Source organism: Vigna angularis, chromosome 6 (genome assembly GCF_016808095.1).
Source record: "Vigna angularis cultivar LongXiaoDou No.4 chromosome 6, ASM1680809v1, whole genome shotgun sequence".
Lineage (NCBI taxonomy): Eukaryota > Viridiplantae > Streptophyta > Magnoliopsida > Fabales > Fabaceae > Vigna > Vigna angularis.
This window is the reverse complement of record NC_068975.1, coordinates 26,900,084-26,920,474: the sequence shown is the minus strand read 5'-3', so window position 1 is coordinate 26,920,474 and position 20,391 is coordinate 26,900,084. Positions and strand designations below refer to the sequence as shown.

The window sequence follows — 20,391 nt, the reverse complement described above, 5'->3', positions numbered from 1 at the left end:
ATGATCGACTTTAAAGTGAGGAACTATTAATGGTTTTTTTACAGGAAGAGTGGGTCAGTTGGCGAAAGAGAAAATTTGAGCTATGATTTTGAGTTATAGTCGGTTTCTCAAAATGGTTGAGAAAGCATAGTTTGGACAATCCTAGCTTGAGATGCATCATCAGTTGGCTTGATACTAATCAAGTTAGTAATCTCAAGTCGAAGAGGTTACAAATCTAAGTATGAGTGCAGGCTAGTGGATCAAGAATTGCTTATGGTTCAGGCTGACAATTTGAATGGGTGCAGGTGGAGTGTTCACCTTGTTTTGTTGTTGCAACGGAGCAGGATTTTGATTTATACTACTCGAGACTGTAAATTAGAAAAATAATGCGGAGTCTTTTTGGTGGTCTGGAATGAAGAGGGATGTGGCCCAATTTGTCGCTTCTTGCTTAACGTGTCAGAAAGCTAAGGTGGAGCGTCGAAGGCCTGGAGGTTTACTGTAGCCGTTGGATATCCCGGAGTGGAAATGTGATAGCATATCCATGGATTTCGTCACCCAATTACCCGCACGGTGCGAAGTCATGATGCTATATGGGTGATTGTATATCAGTTGACCAAGGATGCTCATTTCTTAACAATCAACATGAGAATGTCTACATCGAAACTGGCGCAACTGTATGTTAAGGAAATAGTGAGGTTACATGGGATGCTTTCGAGTATTGTATCAGATAGAGACCCGAGGTTCACATCCAAGTTCTGGCAAACCCTTCAGAGTGAGATGGGAAGCAGACTACATATGAGCTCGGCTTATCATCCCCAGACAGATGGACAGTCCGAAAGGACGATCCAGTCACTTAAAGATTTGTTGAGAACTTGTATCTTGGATCACTTGGAAATTTGGGATGAGGTATTACCCTTGGTGGAATTCACCTATAATAACAACTACCATGGTAGTATCGGCATGGCACCATTTGAGGCTTTGTATGGAAGACGTTGTAGAACACCTCTTTGTTGGTTTTAGGATGAAGAAGCAGTGTTGACGGGACCAGAGATAGTTCAGCAGACTACAGAAAAGTGAAGCTTATACAAGAGAGGATGCGGGCATCTCAGAATAGGCAAAAGTCTTATGCTGATCGGAGGCGAAAACCGTTGGAGTTTTCCGTTGGGGATCATGTGTTCCTTCGAGTGACTCCTACTACTGGTGTAGGAAGAGTCATTCGTGCTAGGAAACTATCTCCTAGGTATCTTGGTCTGTATCAGATCCTACGACGTATAAGACCGGTAGCTTATGAGATAGTCATGTCGCCCCAGTTAGCAAACTTGCATCTGGTGTTCCATGTATATCAACTGAGAAAATACGTGTCTGATCCTTCTCATGTGCTTGAAGTTGAGAATGTGCAAGTTAGAGAGGATTTTTCAGTTGAAGCGCAACCAGTAAGGATTGAGGAGAGCCAAAACAAACAACTTAGAGGAAGAACTGTCAAACGAGTCAAGGTCATCTGGAATGGTATAACAGACGACTCTACCTGGAGTTAGAGGAAGAAATGAGAGAGTCATATCCTCACCTATTCACTGGTAAGTTTAATTTTCGAGGACGAAAATTTTTGTTGTTGGGGAGAATGTAAGGATCCAGAGAAGAACCCCATTTTCCTACCAACACCCTTTCTCTCTCTAAACTTCACCAAAAAATTCTCTGGCTTCTCTCTAAATTTCCAGCTCTATGAACTGTTCAATCTTGGGTTGGAAGGTGCTCAGACGTTCACCACACTGAAGGCTTCCTTTTGAACCGATCGTATTTTCGTTTGGACCGGGTTTGGATTGAGTTCTTGTGCTGTGGGCATTTTCAAGTGTTGTGCTTATAACCACCAAGGTAAGGGGAGCTAGGTCCTTTTCTATGGGTTGTATGAACATTACATGTGCTGATCTATGTGTTACTATATTGTTTGGGTTGAAATTGTAGTTTTGTTACTGAGTCCTCTCGGTAAAATCTAGATCCTGACTTATTTACCCGTTAGATCAACATGAAAGTTTGATATATGATCCCTAAGATATATTACTACACTTTGACCGTTCGGATTTGTAATTGGAAGTCTGTACTTGGAGAAATAAATTCTGCATGTTTGAGTGATTAGCCCTGTAGTTTTGTTACTGAGTCCTCTCGGTAAAAGCTAGATCCTGACCTATTTAACCGTTAGATCAACCTTAAAATTTACTATATGCTCCCTAAGATATATTACTACACTTTGACCGTTCGGATTTGTAATTGGAAGTCTGTACTTGGAGAAATAAATCCTGCATGTTTGAGTAAATTAATTACCCCTGCAGTTTTGTTACTGAGTCCTCTCGGTAAAATATAAATTATGCCTAATTTAACCGTTAGATTGAGCCCAAACTTTAGTATGTAGTTCATAAGACATATTAAGTCATCTTGACCGTTCAGATTTGTAATTAAATGTCTTTGCTTAGAGAAATTAGTTCCACATTTTGAGTATAACCGAAAACCACTTAAAATTCTGCACCTGAGTTACCTCGGTAAAACCTCAATATCTATCTATTTAACCGTTGGATTAACCTGAAATTTTAATATGTAGTTTCTAAGACATAGTGAATTATTTTGACCGTTCAGATTTGAAATCGGAGTTGCAGATTTAGAGATATTAATTTCGTATCTTCTTAGGGATCTCAATATTGCTTAATCTCTGTTTTTTTTATCTATATTGAAATTCGGTGTAAATTTTATATGATGTTGTTTTGAATCTGTAAATAAGAAATTTGTTAAAAACTAGTTGAGGAACACTTTGGCTAAGGAAAGACTTGGTGCTTAAGTTGTCCATCGTGACGTACCTCTCTTTCCTGGAAGTTTACTCGACAAGTTTTTAACTTAAATCCTATTAATAGATTTTGTACTGTTAAATTATTGTGCAATATATCTGGTTGGAATGGAAATGTCTGATGGATTCATGTTATTGTGGTAAATATGAAATTATGAATTATAATTGTGATGATTGTATTTTATTATATTGCAATTGAATTTATGCATCTGATCATGATATGAGTATTATGGGGAGATTTTGTAATGGTATAATGTGAGTTGAAGAATATGAGTATGGTATGAATCTCATGGAGAGATTCTGTAATGTTATGGTATTAGTGTATATGTTGATGTTGAGGGTCCTGTAGTCTAAGGTTATCTTGATACTCTAATAATCATTCAGTCTCAAGTAGAGAAGGATGAATTATGTGGTGAGAGGAGCAGGAGGTCCTGGTCTATGTGCCGGTTTTGGACATAGTGAGGGGACTAACCTTGTGAATGGTATGAAGTATTTTGGAAGTGTATTTGTAAGAAAAAGTAGAAGTCATCACAAGTGCATAACCTCCCGTGATCGCTCATCAACGTATCATCCGGATGAGTGTCTATTGGGTATTGTGACGTTTATTGGGGATGATGGGATAAGTGTCTTATAGGAATTGTGGTATGATGGTATGAGGATGTCTGACATAAATATTAGATGATGTTTATATCAAAGCAATTATGCATGTTTTATAAATGATGTGTTGCATGTTAGCTCACCCTTACTTGTTTATTTGTGCCGGAAAATCTTATCTGTGCGATGATCGTATAATTCGTTATACGGGAGCAGATGGAGGATTGTCGCGTGATCCCGTGCAAATGAAGAAAGAAATGGAAGAACAATTAGAAGGATTTAATGTTATATTTGCAGTTAAATCTGAGCTTAAAACATATGTATAGATTTAAGTGTGAGATTACGGGGTGTTACCGGAAATGTATTATTACAATATTTAAATTTTGAAATTTTTAAAGTGTAAATTTTTGGGATGTTACATTATCTATTATCATTTCAAAAAATAATTCTTTTAATCTATATAATTTTTTTATATTTATTATAATTATTTTATCTTATATTATATGTCAAATAAATATAAAATGACCCTATTATTATTCTTATTATTTCTCTAAAAATACCTGCCAATAAAAACACTACAACTTAGAGAACACCTTCAATAATGGTATTAAAAAAAATCTACCACCAACAACATATTAACAGTATAAATATGTGCGTTTATAGTATCCAGCAATAGGAAGGACGAAGAAAATGGCAGAAGAGAAGAGTGTGGAGATTCCTAGAGTCAAACTTGGAACTCAAGGTCTTGAGGTAGTATCATATATATCATATTATGATTACACATAAGGAAACTATAACCCTAATTGTTGAAAAACATCAACGATTTTTTATGATACTGAATCTTCTGTTATCTGTCAAAAGGTATCAAAGTTGGGGTTGGGATGCATGAACATCAGTGGAGCCTATACTGATCCTGTTTCTGATGATGAAGGCATATCTCTTATTAAGTATGCATTCGATCACGGAATTACTTTCTTTGATACTGCTGATATTTATGGGGCCAAGGCTAACGAAGTTTTGATCGGAAAAGTAACCATTTTTTTCTCACCCTTTCTCTTACACTTCAACTAGGTAAGATCACTTTCTCAGTGTTTCATTATTTGATTCTATTGAACAGGCTTTGAAGCAGTTACCCAGAGAAAAAGTTCAACTGGCGACGAAATTTGGAATAGCAGGAATGAATTTTCCTAATGTACAAGTCAAAGGTACACCGGAGTACGTGCGATCGGCTTGTGAAGCTAGCTTGAAACGTCTTGATGTTGAATACGTTGATCTCTATTATCAGCACAGAGTCGACCAAACAGTAGCCATAGAAGAAACGGTTCAGATTCCTTCTTCTGATACACCTTTTTTATGTCTTAAAACTTATTATATACTTCGTACTACATGTTCTGTTCTGTCTTTGTGTGATTCATCTCAAAAGACAAAAGTTACATATTGTCAATTGTAGGTAGGTGAGCTAAAAAAGCTGGTGGAAGAGGGAAAAGTGAGGTACATAGGGTTATCTGAAGCTAGTCCTGATACTATAAGAAGAGCACATGCTGTTCATCCCATCACAGCTTTGCAAATAGAGTGGTCCCTTTGGACTCGTGATATTGAGGAGGAGATAGTTCCTCTCTGTAGGTTAGTTCAACTTCTTCTCCAAGATCACTGGAATGTTGAGACAATTCTCATATCTGTTTCTTAACTAAATTTTTATCCTCTATTTAACTAAGAGTTACTAGAAAAGATGGTAGAAAAATACATTAAAAAAAAGTTGATCTGCTGGTTACATGTTTATGTTGTTGATACAGGGAACTTGGCATTGGAATTGTACCATACAGCCCTCTGGGGCGAGGCTTTTTTGGTGGCAAAGGAGTTCTGGAAAACATGCCTGTAAATAACGCCCTGGTACAATACTTTTCGTATACTAGTGAATTTCTATAGGATATTCTTAAGAAGGAACTTTAAACATTAATAAACATTAAATTTTGTTAAGATAGATTCTAATTTATACTTCTAATATCATATATTAAGAAGTAGACTTTAAATCTAACTCAATCTTACAAAATTGATTTGTAAGATGAGATTTACATCTACTTGTGTATTGTGAATTAGTTTTATCTTTAGTTTCCAACAGATATTGTTAAAATTTTTGGATGTGAAAAGTTGGAAATAGTAACAATGAATCCTTCAACTTGAACCTATACTAGATTTGTTTTGTAATTGCTATGTATTATTCAAATTGAAAATACTTGTGTGAATGAAAAGTGATGATGGAAGGTACCATACATGTTACTTTACCTGATAAAAGCTAGTGAAAAAGTTGGACTGCATAATGAAAAGAAAAAAATGCAGAAGAGATCTGGTTGTCTGATGGCTAGTAATTTCAATTGGCAGACTACATATCATCCTCGCTTCAAATCAGAGAACATGGAAAAGAACAAGTTAATATATGACAGAATAGAAAGCCTTGCTAAGAAACACCACTGCACTCCTCCCCAATTGGCCTTAGCTTGGGTACTCCACCAAGGCAACGATGTTGTTCCTATTCCTGGTGAGTGACAAAATATGTTCACCTTTTCAAAATAGAGGAACTGACAAAACATCTTAAGGATTCAGGATTCTGCTTTTGTTTTATTCAATTATGATAACATATTGCTCACCACAAATATACAACTTTGACTTAACTTTTACAGGAACAACTAAGATTAAGAACCTTGATCAGAACATCGGTGCATTATCACTGAAATTGACAGAAAGTGACTTGAGAGAAATTTCTGAGGCTGTTCCCATAGATGATGTAGCAGGATCTCGATACTTCTTTGAATATGATAAAGATTCTTGGAAATTTGCAGACACACCTCCAATAAATCAGAGCATCTCAACTTAAGGGCACAATAAATCCTTTTCAGTTTGCATAAGATGCAAAAACTAGTACTATTATAAGATTCAAATGCATTATGCAGATGCAGTACACAAGAGTATGATATGTTGTGAGTTTTTTTTTTCAGCAATATGCATAATAATAGCCTAACTCAACTATGGACACTTGATGGTTGGGTGATTAAAGGTTTTATTTTGAAGTACTAGCTGATGATGAAGAAAACGAAAGTTCTGATTGTTATGGTATGGATACAGTTATTTAAATGTGAGGGTTTAACTCATGTTTTATGGAGCCAAATGTGTTAAGATGGTTTCTTATTTGATATAATCAAATTATAATATCATCTTACTTAATATAATCAGATTATATTTTTAACCATGTGTATCTAAAAGTTAATTTCAGCTGGAAACTATGTTGGAGTTGAGTTTTATACTGAAATAAAGTATTTACATCGTTAATTATTTCTATATTAAAATAAGTAAATAAACTGTTATATTCTTCGTAACCATTAATAAAAATATATGCTAGAAAAAAAAAACAAAAAAAAAACAAAAAAAAGAGTAAGAGAATGATGAACATAAAGGGTTATTTCAGCAGTTTCAAAACTTCTGGAAAAACTAATTAATTCAGATAACAATATGACCTAAGCCTTCAACATGCCTATGTATTAATTTTGTCAGCTATGATACACCAAACTATTTTACTGTAATAGCTTAATTTTTAAAATTTTAACTTAATATATAATTCAGTTTAATTTTGATAAAATAGTATAATATTTCAGTTAAAATACTTTTTCGTCTTGAACTTGAAAAATTAAGTTAAATTCGAATACCCGAAGCAAACATTAACCTTTTATTTATTTATTTTTTACTTTGTTCTTTGTTTTCTTTCTCATGTGAGTTATCATGTGGGCACAACTGCAACTACTTATAAAATAATTATGAAACGAGATGGAAGTCTCAGTCGGTCAATTCTAATAGGTTCTCTAACATAAATGAATTTATTATTGTATGGTATTGTTTTTATTTATTATTTTATTAATATAATATTTTAATTGATAATTAATTATAACAATTTTCATAATATCTTTTTCTTTTAATTTCTATAGGTTGTAAATCTGCCACTATACAGTACTAACTAGGATTATTATTAACATGGAAATATATATAAAAAAAATTGATCTGATCAGCCAATGTTCTTAGGTTTTTTCTTCCTGTGCTTTCATAATTTATAGTTGTTCTTTCAACGATCCATTTGGTTTGGATTTTGTTGACCTCATCAAACACATCCATGACTGTGGACTTTATTGTCTTATCATTACAGACAATTTTATCCCATTATTTAAGGAGATACAAATATTAATTTATAATTAGATCTCCGTAAATGCGTGGATTTTACTGATAGTTGGTAATAAAAAAGTTAGTAGTACTTTTTTTATGAAAAAAATATTTATATTTTTGTTAAAGAATTATAAGCAAGATCCACAGGTTTAGGATGAACTGAGAAATTATTTTATATTATTAAAAAGAGAGGTAAGCGAATATGAATAGGACAAGTGGAAGGACTCTAATGTGTCCTTTACATCTTATTATCCACTGTTCTTTTATTAATTTTTTTATATTATCTAATTATAAATTTACTTTTTATCATATATTTTAAAAAAAAACAATCAAATCAAATGTCATAATTTTTTCGCAAAAGAAAAGGTGATGAATGACGCACTGAATGACGAAGTGGATAAACCCTTGATTCCTATATAATAGCTTTACTCCTAAAGGTTAAGGAATGGAATAAAACATAGTGTGATTGAGCCATATCCGAATCACCAAACAAACCAGAATGGAGCATTTGGAACACATTCAAAGAGTTAAACTTGGAACTCAAGGTTTTGAGGTACTAGCAATCTCTAATATACTTCTCTGATAATATTCGTTATGATTAGGGATTTCAGATTGATTAGAGGTTAATTTTCAGGATAGAAGGAGGATAAATCTTACTTTACAAAGTTTCTTAAGGTTGAATAGGATTAAACTCATTTTGTAAAACTGATATTAAGATTTAAGTATTGTATGCACCCACAAATATGTAAATCAGTAGGTAACCTCTCACCTTATAAGCATGATTTTGAAAGTTGGATTTAGACTTAATCTATTTTTTTTTTTATATTGTAGGTTTCAAAATTGGGATTCGGATGCATGGGCCTGTCTGGATCGTACAATGAGCCTCTCCCAGAAGAGGATGGCATTTCTATTATCAAGTATGCGTTCAGTAAGGGAATTACCTTTTTTGATACAGCTGATGTTTATGGAGCTAATGCCAATGAAGTTTTGGTTGGAAAGGTACCATTAGTTTATTGTCTGTAGTAGTAGAATTAGGTTTACTTGTCTTTTCCTTCTATTTGCTGATTAACCATTTTCCTGTTTTAGCAAACCAATCAGTATGGTTTATAGAACCTTGTTGTTTAGATAAAGAAAATTCTTGTCTAAAAGTTTGAATCTCTATGATATAATTAATCATAAATAATATTCTTAATACCAAAATATCGAGATTAATTATAATATGTGTAATTGTCAGGTTTGGAAGGTTCTAGAAGGAAGATTATTGAATCGTGATCTTTAGTGTGTCTATGGAGGAAAACTTTTGTTAGAATGGACTGAAGTATAAATATGACTGGAAATTTTCCTTTATAATCAGTAGTTGTGTTTTTCATTTTCTTTTTTGGGATTTTGTTGGAACAGGCTTTGAAGCAGTTACCCAGAGAAAAGATCCAGATAGCCACGAAATTTGGTATTCTGAAAACAGAGTCTAGGGTTGAGATCAAGGGTTCGCCGGAATATGTGCGGTCATGCTGTGAAGCTAGCTTGAAGCGTCTTGGTGTTGATTACATTGATCTCTATTATCAGCACAGAGTGGACCAATCTACACCTATAGAGGATACAGTTAATGATTTCTTCCTTTCAGAAATCTATCTATGATTTTGCTGATATACAACACATTATGTAATCAAATAGTTTGTTATATTTTAGGTGGGTGAACTTAAGAAACTGGTGGAAGAGGGTAAAGTGAAGTATATTGGGTTATCTGAAGCGAGTCCGGATACTATAAGGAGAGCGCACGCAGTTCATCCCATCACAGCTGTGCAACTGGAGTGGTCTCTGTGGACTCGTGACGTTGAGGAAGAGATAATCCCACTCTGCAGGTTACTTCCATTTTCTTTTTAACTTCATGGCGCTGGAACTCTTGCATGTGATCTGGGATCTGAGTTAGTGAAAAAAATGGAAAAAAGAAAGAAAGAGGAAGAGAGGGCAGAGTGAAATCTTTTATTTATTACCATCATTATTAGTACTTTCATTTTGTTATAATTATTATTTTATCTATCATAATTTTTTTTTTGTACATCATTAAATACAAATACCGACTTTCTTTCGTTCCACGCCTACATTAAATTCCTGAAAACAATAACAGTGTGAAGGATGATAAAGAAAATTGCTTAGTTATGGAGAATGTGCTGGCTGAATTTTTGTGTTAATCTAATGTTTCTATTGGTACAGGGAACTTAATATTGGAATTGTACCATATAGTCCTCTGGGTCGTGGCTTTTTTGGGGGAAAAGGAATTCTGGAAAATGTGTCTGCATTTAGCAACCTGGTATATGTTATTTTAGCATTTGCAGTTTCATGTGTGTTCTGCTGTATATCGTGGGGGATAGAATTGTTAAGATGTGACGAAAAATCTTCTTCATTGCAAATACATGTTATTGAATTTAACTTACTTCTTTTTAAAAGAAGAAAGATATTATATTGTTTTCTGATGGCTATTATTTAACTTATCAGAAAACACATCCACGTTTCCAAGCAGAGAATCTGGAAAAGAATAAGAATATATATGAACGAATTGAAAGTCTTGCAAAGAAGCATCAGGCTACTCCTGCTCAGTTGGCACTAGCATGGGTTCTCCAGCAAGGAGAGAATGTTGTTCCTATCCCTGGTGAGTGACAAACTATCTGATAGATATTGAGGATTCCATAGAGTATTTTGAAAAGTTTGAACTGTTATGTCCGAAGCATTTTGAAGCACAAATATGTTCAGTGTTCATGTATATTTTGTGGCTAGGTGTATGATTGTTTCTTCATCAGTTTCTTGGTATCTTTACAGGAACAACTAAGATTAAAAATCTGGATCAAAATCTGGGAGCCTTAGCAGTGAAACTGTCAGAAGAGGACCTGAGAGAAATTTCTGAGGCGGTTCCCATCAGTGATGTAGCAGGTGTTAGATACCTAACGGGAGCGGATCAGTATTCCTATAAATTTGCTAATACACCTCCAAAAGATTCAAAAGTCTGAACCTGAAGCACTGGACTGCACCTTCAGTAAGAGAATCCACATAACCAAGGCATATATGAATTGAGGGTAATAAGGCTGATATGAGCTAGCTATTAAAATATCAGTAATGTAGCTTATGTCTCGGATGATACCTTTTAGACAATTTGGTTGGTTAAAGTTTTGATTTATGCTGTGTATTTAATTGAAAGATTAATTTGGAAAAATGAATTTGAAAGATGGCTTAATTAAAACAAATTTTAATAAATAGAAATTGAAGATTATAAATTTGTTCTTAGTTAAAAATAATAGAAAATTAAAATTTGATGAATTTAAATTAATTTAAAAGAAAAATGTTGATGAATAATTTTTAGATAAAGGGATAATGGATAATTAAAGGAAAATACAATGCATTTAGTGTAAACCTACAAAGTAAAGATATTATCAACTCAATTAGTTTATGTTCTTTTTTTGGTAAACAGAAAATACAAATTAATTTATCTTTTAAAATATATCATCAGAAAATGGAATGAGTAAATTTAAGATGTTATTATTTATGAAGTATAATATTTGAAATATGATTAAAATGAATCATTTTAGTGATTAATTTTTTTCTCTGTTTTTGTCTTATTTCTTTTTCTTTTTAATGTTTGTCATAATGGAGATTCTTTTTGTTAGTACACCTTAAAACAAATGCATAATGATAAGTACCTGCGTAATATAATAGTGTGTCTATTTTTTTTATAATAATAAAAAATAATAAAACTATTATTACTATAATATAAATTAAATATAAATAATCTTCATAATTTTATTATAAAAATTTATACCAGTTTTAAAAAGTTTAAAATTTAAAAAAGAGTAAATAAAAGAACAATTAAATTTAAAAAATTATTACTTCAGTAAAGTAATTACTTTATTTAAAAAATAGTTATTTAAAGAATAAAAGTGGAAAGAAAATGTGTACACCAATAATGAAAATTTCCTGTATATAATAGTATAGGAATATAAATATATATAAATTCTTAATTTTATAGGAAAAAAAATAGTTGTTAAGAAAATTCTTTTATCATTTTGGGGTCTCCAGTTTTCTATTCAATTTCCAACTACTATTTGAAAATTAGTTCTTATATCATAATGTTAGATTGAAAGCTTCTTTCATACTAAAAAGTTTTAGAGTAATTCAAATTTATTTGATTCTTTATCCTATAAGCCAAAATTATCAGAATATATTTTTAAAATATATCAACAAGATTATTAAAGTGTTATTTTAAAAAAAAATGTGATGCACTCAAAATAATATGGAGTAAAACTCCTCTCAAGCACAGTTAAGATTCGCCCTAAATACATATTGCGTAAGATATCTCTTATTATGCCAAAATTTATAATCGAAACAGGAAAAAAATAAAGATTAAAATGAAGCTATGAAAAATAAATATTAATTGTGTGATTATATTGCATCATCAAGAATATAAAATAGGCTAGTTATTTGATTATTTAAAATAAATTAAATGATTTTTTAAACAGTCATATAACATTATATAGAACGTCATTCTTAATATATAATATGATCAAATTAGACTATATCGTTATTACACTTTCAACCATTGATTTTACTATATTCTAACAGTGTTATCATGATCAATCTAGTTATTTATGGATTTTAGATAGTAAATTAAAAACTTAAAAATGATTGATTTTCTAAATTCAAAGTTAAAAGAAATTATTAATCATATCCGTATAATAACTCGTTTATTTAATTTCCAAAAAGTTTGGTGCCATGGCTCTATCTGGTCATCAACCCGGTGATGATCTTTTTTTATGTAGTATTCTTAATTTTTATAGGATATTTATGGTAATGAGACATCTTAAAAAAATTTCTATACAGTAATTTTTCCTGGATTATGAAGTTTGAACAATGTTTCGAAAATTTGTGATTTTTCACCATTTTCATATATATATATATATATATATATATATATATATATATATATATATATATATAAAGAGAGTTTATGGTTTGTTTGAATTGGATTTAAAAGAATTAATTCAAATTAACCAAATTTTATGTGTTTGGACCTGCTCAATATTTTCTACAACTTGAACAAAACTTATATTATTAACAAAGAGTTGAATGAGAGATCAATCGGGTCTACTTTATATAAAATATACATCATTTTTAGTTTTGAGAAAAAAATAATGATTTTTTGTAAAATTATATATTACCCTTGGTAGATGTAGACAACATATTTTGTTGCAATTACTTTAAATTAATTAATATGTTATTTTATTAAAACTCACGTATAATCATGATATTAAATACACAATAACATATTTTATTGCAATTGTTTTGTATTAATTATAAAAGTAGCAAAATTTTAAAAAATATATAATTATAAAGAAAAAAAGTCATATATCTTTAATTAACTTTGTTCAATTTTTAACTGGACTTTTTTATATATTTTTTTAAAGTAAAATTGATCATTCAACACATAAAAATAAGTAAAGTTTTTGTAACTTTTTTTAAAAAAAAATCTGTGCCCAGTAGAGAATTATTGTGGAGAAAATGGAGATAATAAATTCAATGATCAGTGACTATTGACCATAGCATACACAGAATAAAGTCACGAGGTGCTTAGAGTAAAAAACATATCTCATTTCTTTTGCAATATTCAAGAATTGTTAATCAAAGAGCTTGGAGGTGGACTCCATGAGAAGAAAAATGTTTTTCCTTTTGCAATACTCTGATTTCATTACAATTCGTTGAAGATAAGTTTTTAGTTTTTTTTTTTTCAAATTTCAAGTTGTTTTTCTCTTTAGGGTTTGCATGTGATGTTTGATTGAAAAATGAACCCAGGTATGTATTTTTGTTAAGTTTGGCTTCCGAAAAGTAATCTAGAAGATCTTTAAATATATTTGATTCAATCTCTTGAACTTAGTTACCTTAAAAAGCAAAATAACAATTTGTAAATGAAGTTAGTTTTTATCTATGATTCAAATTTGTAAATGTAGCGAAAATGATTAATGTGTCTTATGTTGATGAGTGTACATGTTAAATTGGTTTACATTTAAGTTGAATTAATTACTTCACTAATTTCATGATTGTATTATGAATGAGATAATTACAAATTAGGCTTTTAGTGTTGGATATTTATAATAAGCTTCAAGATTTGAAAGAATGTCTTGAGTTATTGAATTCATATATGTAAGTTGATTATATGGTAATAATTAGTTAGCCTAAAATATATTAATTAAAGAAGTGATAACAATAAATTTTAATTTGATCACTATATTTGATTCAAGTTTTAAACTTGTAATATTGCATTAAAACTGTTTGGTAAGCGTAGAATTACATGGATGATTATTTTGGTGGGTTTGAAAGGTGTTATTATCTACGTTTTGTTTATGGACCATTTGTATTTTAAATTTGCATTTGAGTTGAATACTCACGAGTTAGAAGTTGAGTATAAATTTGTATTTTAAATTTAAAATTCTTTATATCTTTATTATTACTAAATAGCATTACACAAATGTTAAAATATTACTTAATTGATAGTGTTTTTATCACACTAAATAATTTTAAATTATTTAACATTCGAAGTCTAAGATATTTTAAATAAACTTTTTTTTTTATTTTTTGAGATTTTTTTAAAGACAAAACTGTGACAAAATTTACCAAAGTAGATAATATTTTGGATATATAATGATTGACTATAATGATGTAATTTAATAGATTTGAGATTGAAATTAGTGTTCACTACGAAAGTTAATAACAAGATGATAATGAAATATATCAACTTTTTATATATATAAGTTTCTGATCAAACAAGAAAATATATATTTTATTTATTGAATTATATCACTCAAGAGAGAAAATTTTGCTTAAACAATATTTCCTATGGTATATTTCTTTTTTTCAAAATTATTTTCAATTATTATGATTTGTGTATAATTGCATTGTTATTTGGTAATTTTGTTTTTATTCTTTGAAAATTTAAGGGTTTTGAACTACTAAATAATTTGAAAATGAAATTTATATTGTATGAATAGTGCGAGCAATAACCACAGTAACATGATATCGTTTAAGTACTGCATATTGATATCATAACAATATATATATATATATATATATATATATATATATATAATGAAATTATAACTTAAAATAATGTAAATAAAAATATTAAGTGGTAAGAAATTGATAAATTTTTTACATAATATTTCATAAGTATATTAAAAAATAATTGTGATTAATCACATATGTCTCAAAGACTTGGTTAACAAATCAAGTGTTAAATTAAAATAATTTTGTTCAATATTTGTTTTTCAAAGTCATAAGTTATAATCAATCATTGTGGCTTTGGAGTTATAAAATTTGAAATTATGAACCTCTTATAAGATTTAAGAAGCAAGGTTTGGTAAGATAAAATTAAATATATTGTTTTTATTAACTTGTATATCTATATTAATTCCTATAATAATTATATTATGACGCATAAATAAATGTTAGTGTAGGTTGGAAGAAAACATTAAATTAATTTAAATGATGCATTATACCTAATTTTTTCTATCGAAAGTTTAACTTTCTATAATTTTAAAATACGCTCATTATATTTTTTTAATATCTATTTGAATATTTTCTAAACTTATATTTTATAACTTGTGTTTTATATTTTATATTTTATTTAACTTATATATAGCAACAATATTTAAACACCAGTTATTTTCCTTTGTATTTTCTTTAATACTTTAACGAGTTTATAATTTATAACTCTAATATTTGAATTAATTAATATTATATTCGATTAATTTAAAAGGCTTATTTATTTGCTTCACAGAGGAGTAATGTCTGTCCATATTGTAAGGACCACATTTTTCTTGGTGGTGGGGACACGGTGGTCACCCACCTTTCGCATTATTGGAGTGCAATTATGAGGGAAGGAGAGAAAAGGAGAGGGGGGAGGCATTTTACGGGGGAGGCTTGGCAAAAAGAAGGGGGGATTATTGGCATGTGAGAGGGAGAGAGGGAAAGCAGCAGAGGGAGGGAACCCTTCTCCCGTTTACAGCCGTCCAAAGTGTAAGACCCATGAAAAAAAAAATATTTATAATAGTAAATTTTAGCATTTTATTAGTAATAATAATTTTAATGGATAGAAAAATATATATTTTGAATATAAAATTATAGTAATTTTAGAAGGAGAGGTTAAAATTTTTGATAACTTATTTAGTATTTTTTTTTTAAGAAAATCGAATAGTAAAAAATGAATAGTGAATAGTAAAAAGTGAATAGTAAATAGTAAAAAGTGAATAGTAAATAGTAAAAAGTAAATAGTAAAAATAAATTTTCAGCATTAAGATTCCTTAGCATGGAAGAAAGTAGTAGGTAGAAATTAGGATCAGATTTGGTGAGAAAATGATTGAAATATTATTTTTAAATAATATTAAAATAATAAATAATATTAAAATATTAATGAATAGTAAATTTTTTTAACTATAAATAGCCATGGGAGGGAAGGGTATTTTGCACCAAGAAAAGAGGAATCAAGTGAGAGCTTGAGAAATAGAGAAGAAAGAGCTAGGGAGAAATTTTTAGTTGCAAGAAGAGTAGAGGTTCTGAAGGGTTTCGGGGAAATAAATTCAGATCAAGAGGAATCTGGAATAGAGGTAGGGGAGCTAATCTTTCTAAGCTTTTATATTATGATTTAGTACTGTTTTATTACTATTCATGTCTTGAAATTATGTATGAATATTGTTAATGCTTACTGTATGTTTATCTATATTGATATTCGGTGTAAATATTATATGCTGTTGTTTTGAATCTGTTAATAAGAAATTTGTTAAAAACTAGTTGAGGAACACTTTGGCTAAGGAAAGACTTGGTACTTAAGTTGTCCATTGTGACGCACCTCTCTTTCCTGGAAGTCTCCTCGACAAGTTTTTAACTTAAATCTTGTGTACAGATTATGTACTGTTAAATTATCATGTAATATATCTTGTTGGAATATATTCAGTTTGTATGATTTCTGAAATGATTGAAGTTTATTTGATTTGAATTTATGCATCTGAACATGTATGAGTATTATGGGGAAATGTCGTAAGGGTATAATATGAGTCGAGGAATGTGAGTATGGTATGAGTCTCGCGGAGAGATTCTGTAATGTCATGGTATGTGTATGAGGATTATGGGTAGATTTCGTAATGGTATAATATGAGTTAAGGAATGTGAGCATTGTATGAGTTTCGTGGAGAGATTCTGTAATGACATGGTATGTGCGTATATGTTGATGTTGAGGGTCATGAAGTTGGAGGTTATCCTGATACTCTAATAATCAATCAGTCTCAAGTAGAGAATGATGAATTATGTGGTGAGAGGGGCAGGAGGTCCTGGTCTATGTGCCGGTTTAGGACATAGTGAGGGGACTAACCTTGTGAATGGTATGGAGGGCAGAATGTCCTGGTCTATGTGCCGGTTTAGGACATAGTGAGGGGACTAACATTATGAATGGTATGGAGGGCAGAATGTCCTGGTCTATGTGCCGATTTTGGACATAGTGAGGGGACTAAGAATGACATCACAAGTGAAAAACCTTCCGTTGTATCGCTCATCAACATATCGTTGGGATAAGTGCCTATGGAATATCGTTGGGATAAGTGCCTATTGAATATCGTTGGGATAAGTGCCTATTGGGTATTGTGGAATGAATGTCTATTGGGTATAGTGGTGTTTATTGGGTATTTTGGTGTTTATTGGGTATTGTGGGACGAATGTTCAATGAGTGTTTATTGGGTATTATGGAATGAGTGTCTATTGGGTATTTTGGTGTTTATTGGGTATTTTGGTGTTTATTGGGTATTGTGGGACGAGTGTTCAATGAGTGTTTATTGGGTATTATGGAATGAGTGTCCATTGGGTATTTTGGTGTTTATTGGGTATTTTGGTGTTTATTGGGTATTGTGGGACGAATGTTCAATAGGAATTGTGGTACGATGGTATGAGGGTGTCTGACATAATTATAATATGATGTTTGTATCGAAGTAATTATGCATGTCTTATAAATGATTTGTTGCATGTTAGCTCACCCTACTTGTTTGTGTTTTGTGTTTGGGTATGTGCGATGATCGTATAATTCGTTATACGGGAGCAGATGAAGGAATGTCGCCTCACATAGTGCCAAGGAAAGGGAGGAGTAGAAGAACTATAATTAGAATCTTTTTACATGTATAGACTTATATTAACTAGGAAATTTTAAAGGGTGAGATTACGGAATGTTACCGTAAATGTAATGTTAATTATCAAGTGTGAAAATTTGGGATGTTACATTAATGTAAAAAGTTGGGTTGTTACATTAATGTGAGAATTTGGGATGTTACATTAATGGTATCAGAGCAGTTCGCCCTTAGGATGACCTTTGTGTCGTGGGTCTGTCGTGTCTTCTCTATGAAGAATTGAGTCTAAATGGTATACTTACCATTTTCTCCAAGTCTAGATAGTAGATTATTGTGTCTAACTACTCATGACTTTTACGAGAGATGATTTTCCTTTCTTAATTCTCAAGGTTTATGAAAGATATTAGAATTAGTTAAAGCCTTCATAGGGAGATATAATACTAGAATTTGAGTTTCAAAGGATAAGTGAAGATGTTGGTGTTTAGAAGTTATGTTTTAAGATGTTTGCAGGACAAAATCAGGAGATTAGATATCTTACGTTTCACAAAAAGGAGTTAAGTTCAAAGGCTAGATTAAGAGAAGCTTTGGATAAGCATGAATGTAGCAAGGTTTGAGAAATCAGTTTGGTTTAGTATATCAGTAATGTTAGAAGTCAGAAGAGAGGGAAGTGTTGATGAGAAACGGAGTGGCATTGTGTGAGATTGGTAACATGGATTGATGTATCAGTGATGGTTGGAATCTGAAAAAAAAAATGGTGGAAGATTTGAAGATAAAGTTTAAAATAAAAAGGGATAGGAATACTGAAGTAGATTAAGGATAAATCAAATATTAGACGAAGAAGAGTAGAAGAGAAATGGTATAAGGCATAAAGAGGATTGAGAGAAAGTTAGAGAGAAATTTTTCATGTGACACCCGGGCACGGAGACGAGGGCGGGGAGTGACGCCGGTGCAAGAGGCATGGTGCAAGGGGCACAGACAAGGAGCGGCTCCTGGCAGCTTCGGGTGGAAGGGGTACATGGACGAATCGAACATACACCGGAATGAGAGGGATCTAGAGACTGTATAGGTATGGGACTATGCGGTTGAAGGATAGCTTAAAGGGATTGATTGGGCTACTCATATCACCAAAATGCATTTGCTTTTCGGTAGCCTGACTCATAAGAACTCCATAGTTAAGCGTGCTTAGCTTGGAGTAATTCTGGGATGGGTGACCTTCTGGGAAGTTTTCCCGGAAAGTGTGCGAGTGAGGACAAAGCACACTGGAAAGCCTGGTGGTGATCTGTGGGGGCAGTCGATGGTCCCTGGGAGTTGCCGGGGCGTTACAGATGGTATCAGAGCCTAGCCTCTCCCAGTACGGTGTGGTTCGAGGACGAACCAGACGGAAGCTGGTGGGCATGTGACACCCGGGCACGGAGACGAGGGCGGGGAGTGACGCCGGTGCAAGAGGCATGGTGCAGGGGGCACAGACAAGGAGCGGCTCCTGGCAGCTTCGGGTGGAAGGGGTACATGGACGAATCGAACATACACCGGAATGAGAGGGATCTAGAGACTGTATAGGTATGGGACTATGCGGTTGAAGGATAGCTTAAAGGGATTGATTGGGCTACTCATATCACCAAAATGCATTTGCTTTTCGGTAGCCTGACTCATAAGAACTCCATAGTTAAGCGTGCTTAGCTTGGAGTAATTCTGGGATGGGTGACCTTCTGGGAAGTTTTCCCGGAAAGTGTGCGAGTGAGGACAAAGCACACTGGAAAGCCTGGTGGTGATCTGTGGGGGCAGTCGATGGTCCCTGTGAGTTGCCGGGACGTTACACAAAGGGCAACCATGGGAAGCTGTACAAACTCTGAAGGGCAGAGAGGAGGAGCTGGGTTGGGCATCTGGTGAGAGGGAAGTTCTTGCAGCCAGATCTGGAGAGAAAGGGGAGAGGTACTGAATTTGCTAAGAGATCTGGAGCTGTATGACGGGAGGAGATGGATCACAAATTTCACAAAGGAAGTCTTCAAGAGGTAAGGGGAGTTTGATTTATTTCATTAATTGTTGAAATAATCTGTATTTGATACAAATCTGAGAAGAAGGGGATGAAAATAAGGTTTTCTGGGTTCTCTAGAATCTGGTGCGATTCTGCAGAATTATGCAAAACGCGCGTTCGTCCAAATGGCTCGACCAATTAGTGGTCGGCCAAAATACTATGAGCGTTTGGTTTTACTTTCTGATGTACCCAGAAATAGTATTCGGTGAATAGTGTTCGACATTAGCGTTCGGTGAATAGTATTCGACAATAGCTTTTGGTGAATAGTGCTGGACAATAGCGTTCAGTGAATAGTGTCCGACATTTTGCGTTCGGTGAATAGTGTTCGACAATAGCTTTCGCGGATTAATGCTCGACAATAGTGTTTGGTGAATAGTGTTCGACAATAGCTTTTGGTGAATAGTGATGGACAATAGCGTTCAGTGAATAGTGTCCGACATTTGCGTTCGGTGAATAGTGTTCGACAATAGCTTTCGAGGAATAATGCTCGACAATAGTGTTTGGTGAATAGTGTTCGACAATAGCTTTTGGTGAATAGTGATGGACAATAGCTTTTGGTGAATAGTGTTCGACAATAGCGTTCGGTGAATAGTGTTCGACAATAG

General features: G+C 32.4%; 2 protein-coding genes across 2 annotated transcripts; both read left to right on the top strand.

Moving 5' to 3' along the window:
• The first annotated feature begins 1,829 nt into the window (after positions 1-1,829).
• Positions 1,830-6,560, top strand: LOC108344697 (probable aldo-keto reductase 1). Its single transcript, XM_017583153.2, has 8 exons — positions 1,830-1,848; positions 4,067-4,153; positions 4,265-4,432; positions 4,521-4,724; positions 4,854-5,026; positions 5,197-5,293; positions 5,783-5,939; positions 6,082-6,560. Exons 2-8 carry the CDS (start codon positions 4,094-4,096, stop codon positions 6,273-6,275), a joined length of 1,053 nt encoding a protein of 350 aa, XP_017438642.1. The 5' UTR covers positions 1,830-1,848; positions 4,067-4,093; the 3' UTR covers positions 6,276-6,560.
• A 1,448-nt stretch (positions 6,561-8,008) lies between these two features.
• LOC108344743 (probable aldo-keto reductase 1) lies at positions 8,009-10,818 on the top strand. Its single transcript, XM_017583222.2, has 7 exons — positions 8,009-8,162; positions 8,441-8,608; positions 9,008-9,208; positions 9,296-9,468; positions 9,821-9,917; positions 10,103-10,256; positions 10,424-10,818. The coding sequence occupies exons 1-7, from the start codon at positions 8,109-8,111 to the stop codon at positions 10,609-10,611; spliced, it is 1,035 nt and encodes a 344-aa protein (XP_017438711.1). The 5' UTR covers positions 8,009-8,108; the 3' UTR covers positions 10,612-10,818.
• The last annotated feature ends 9,573 nt before the right edge of the window (positions 10,819-20,391 follow it).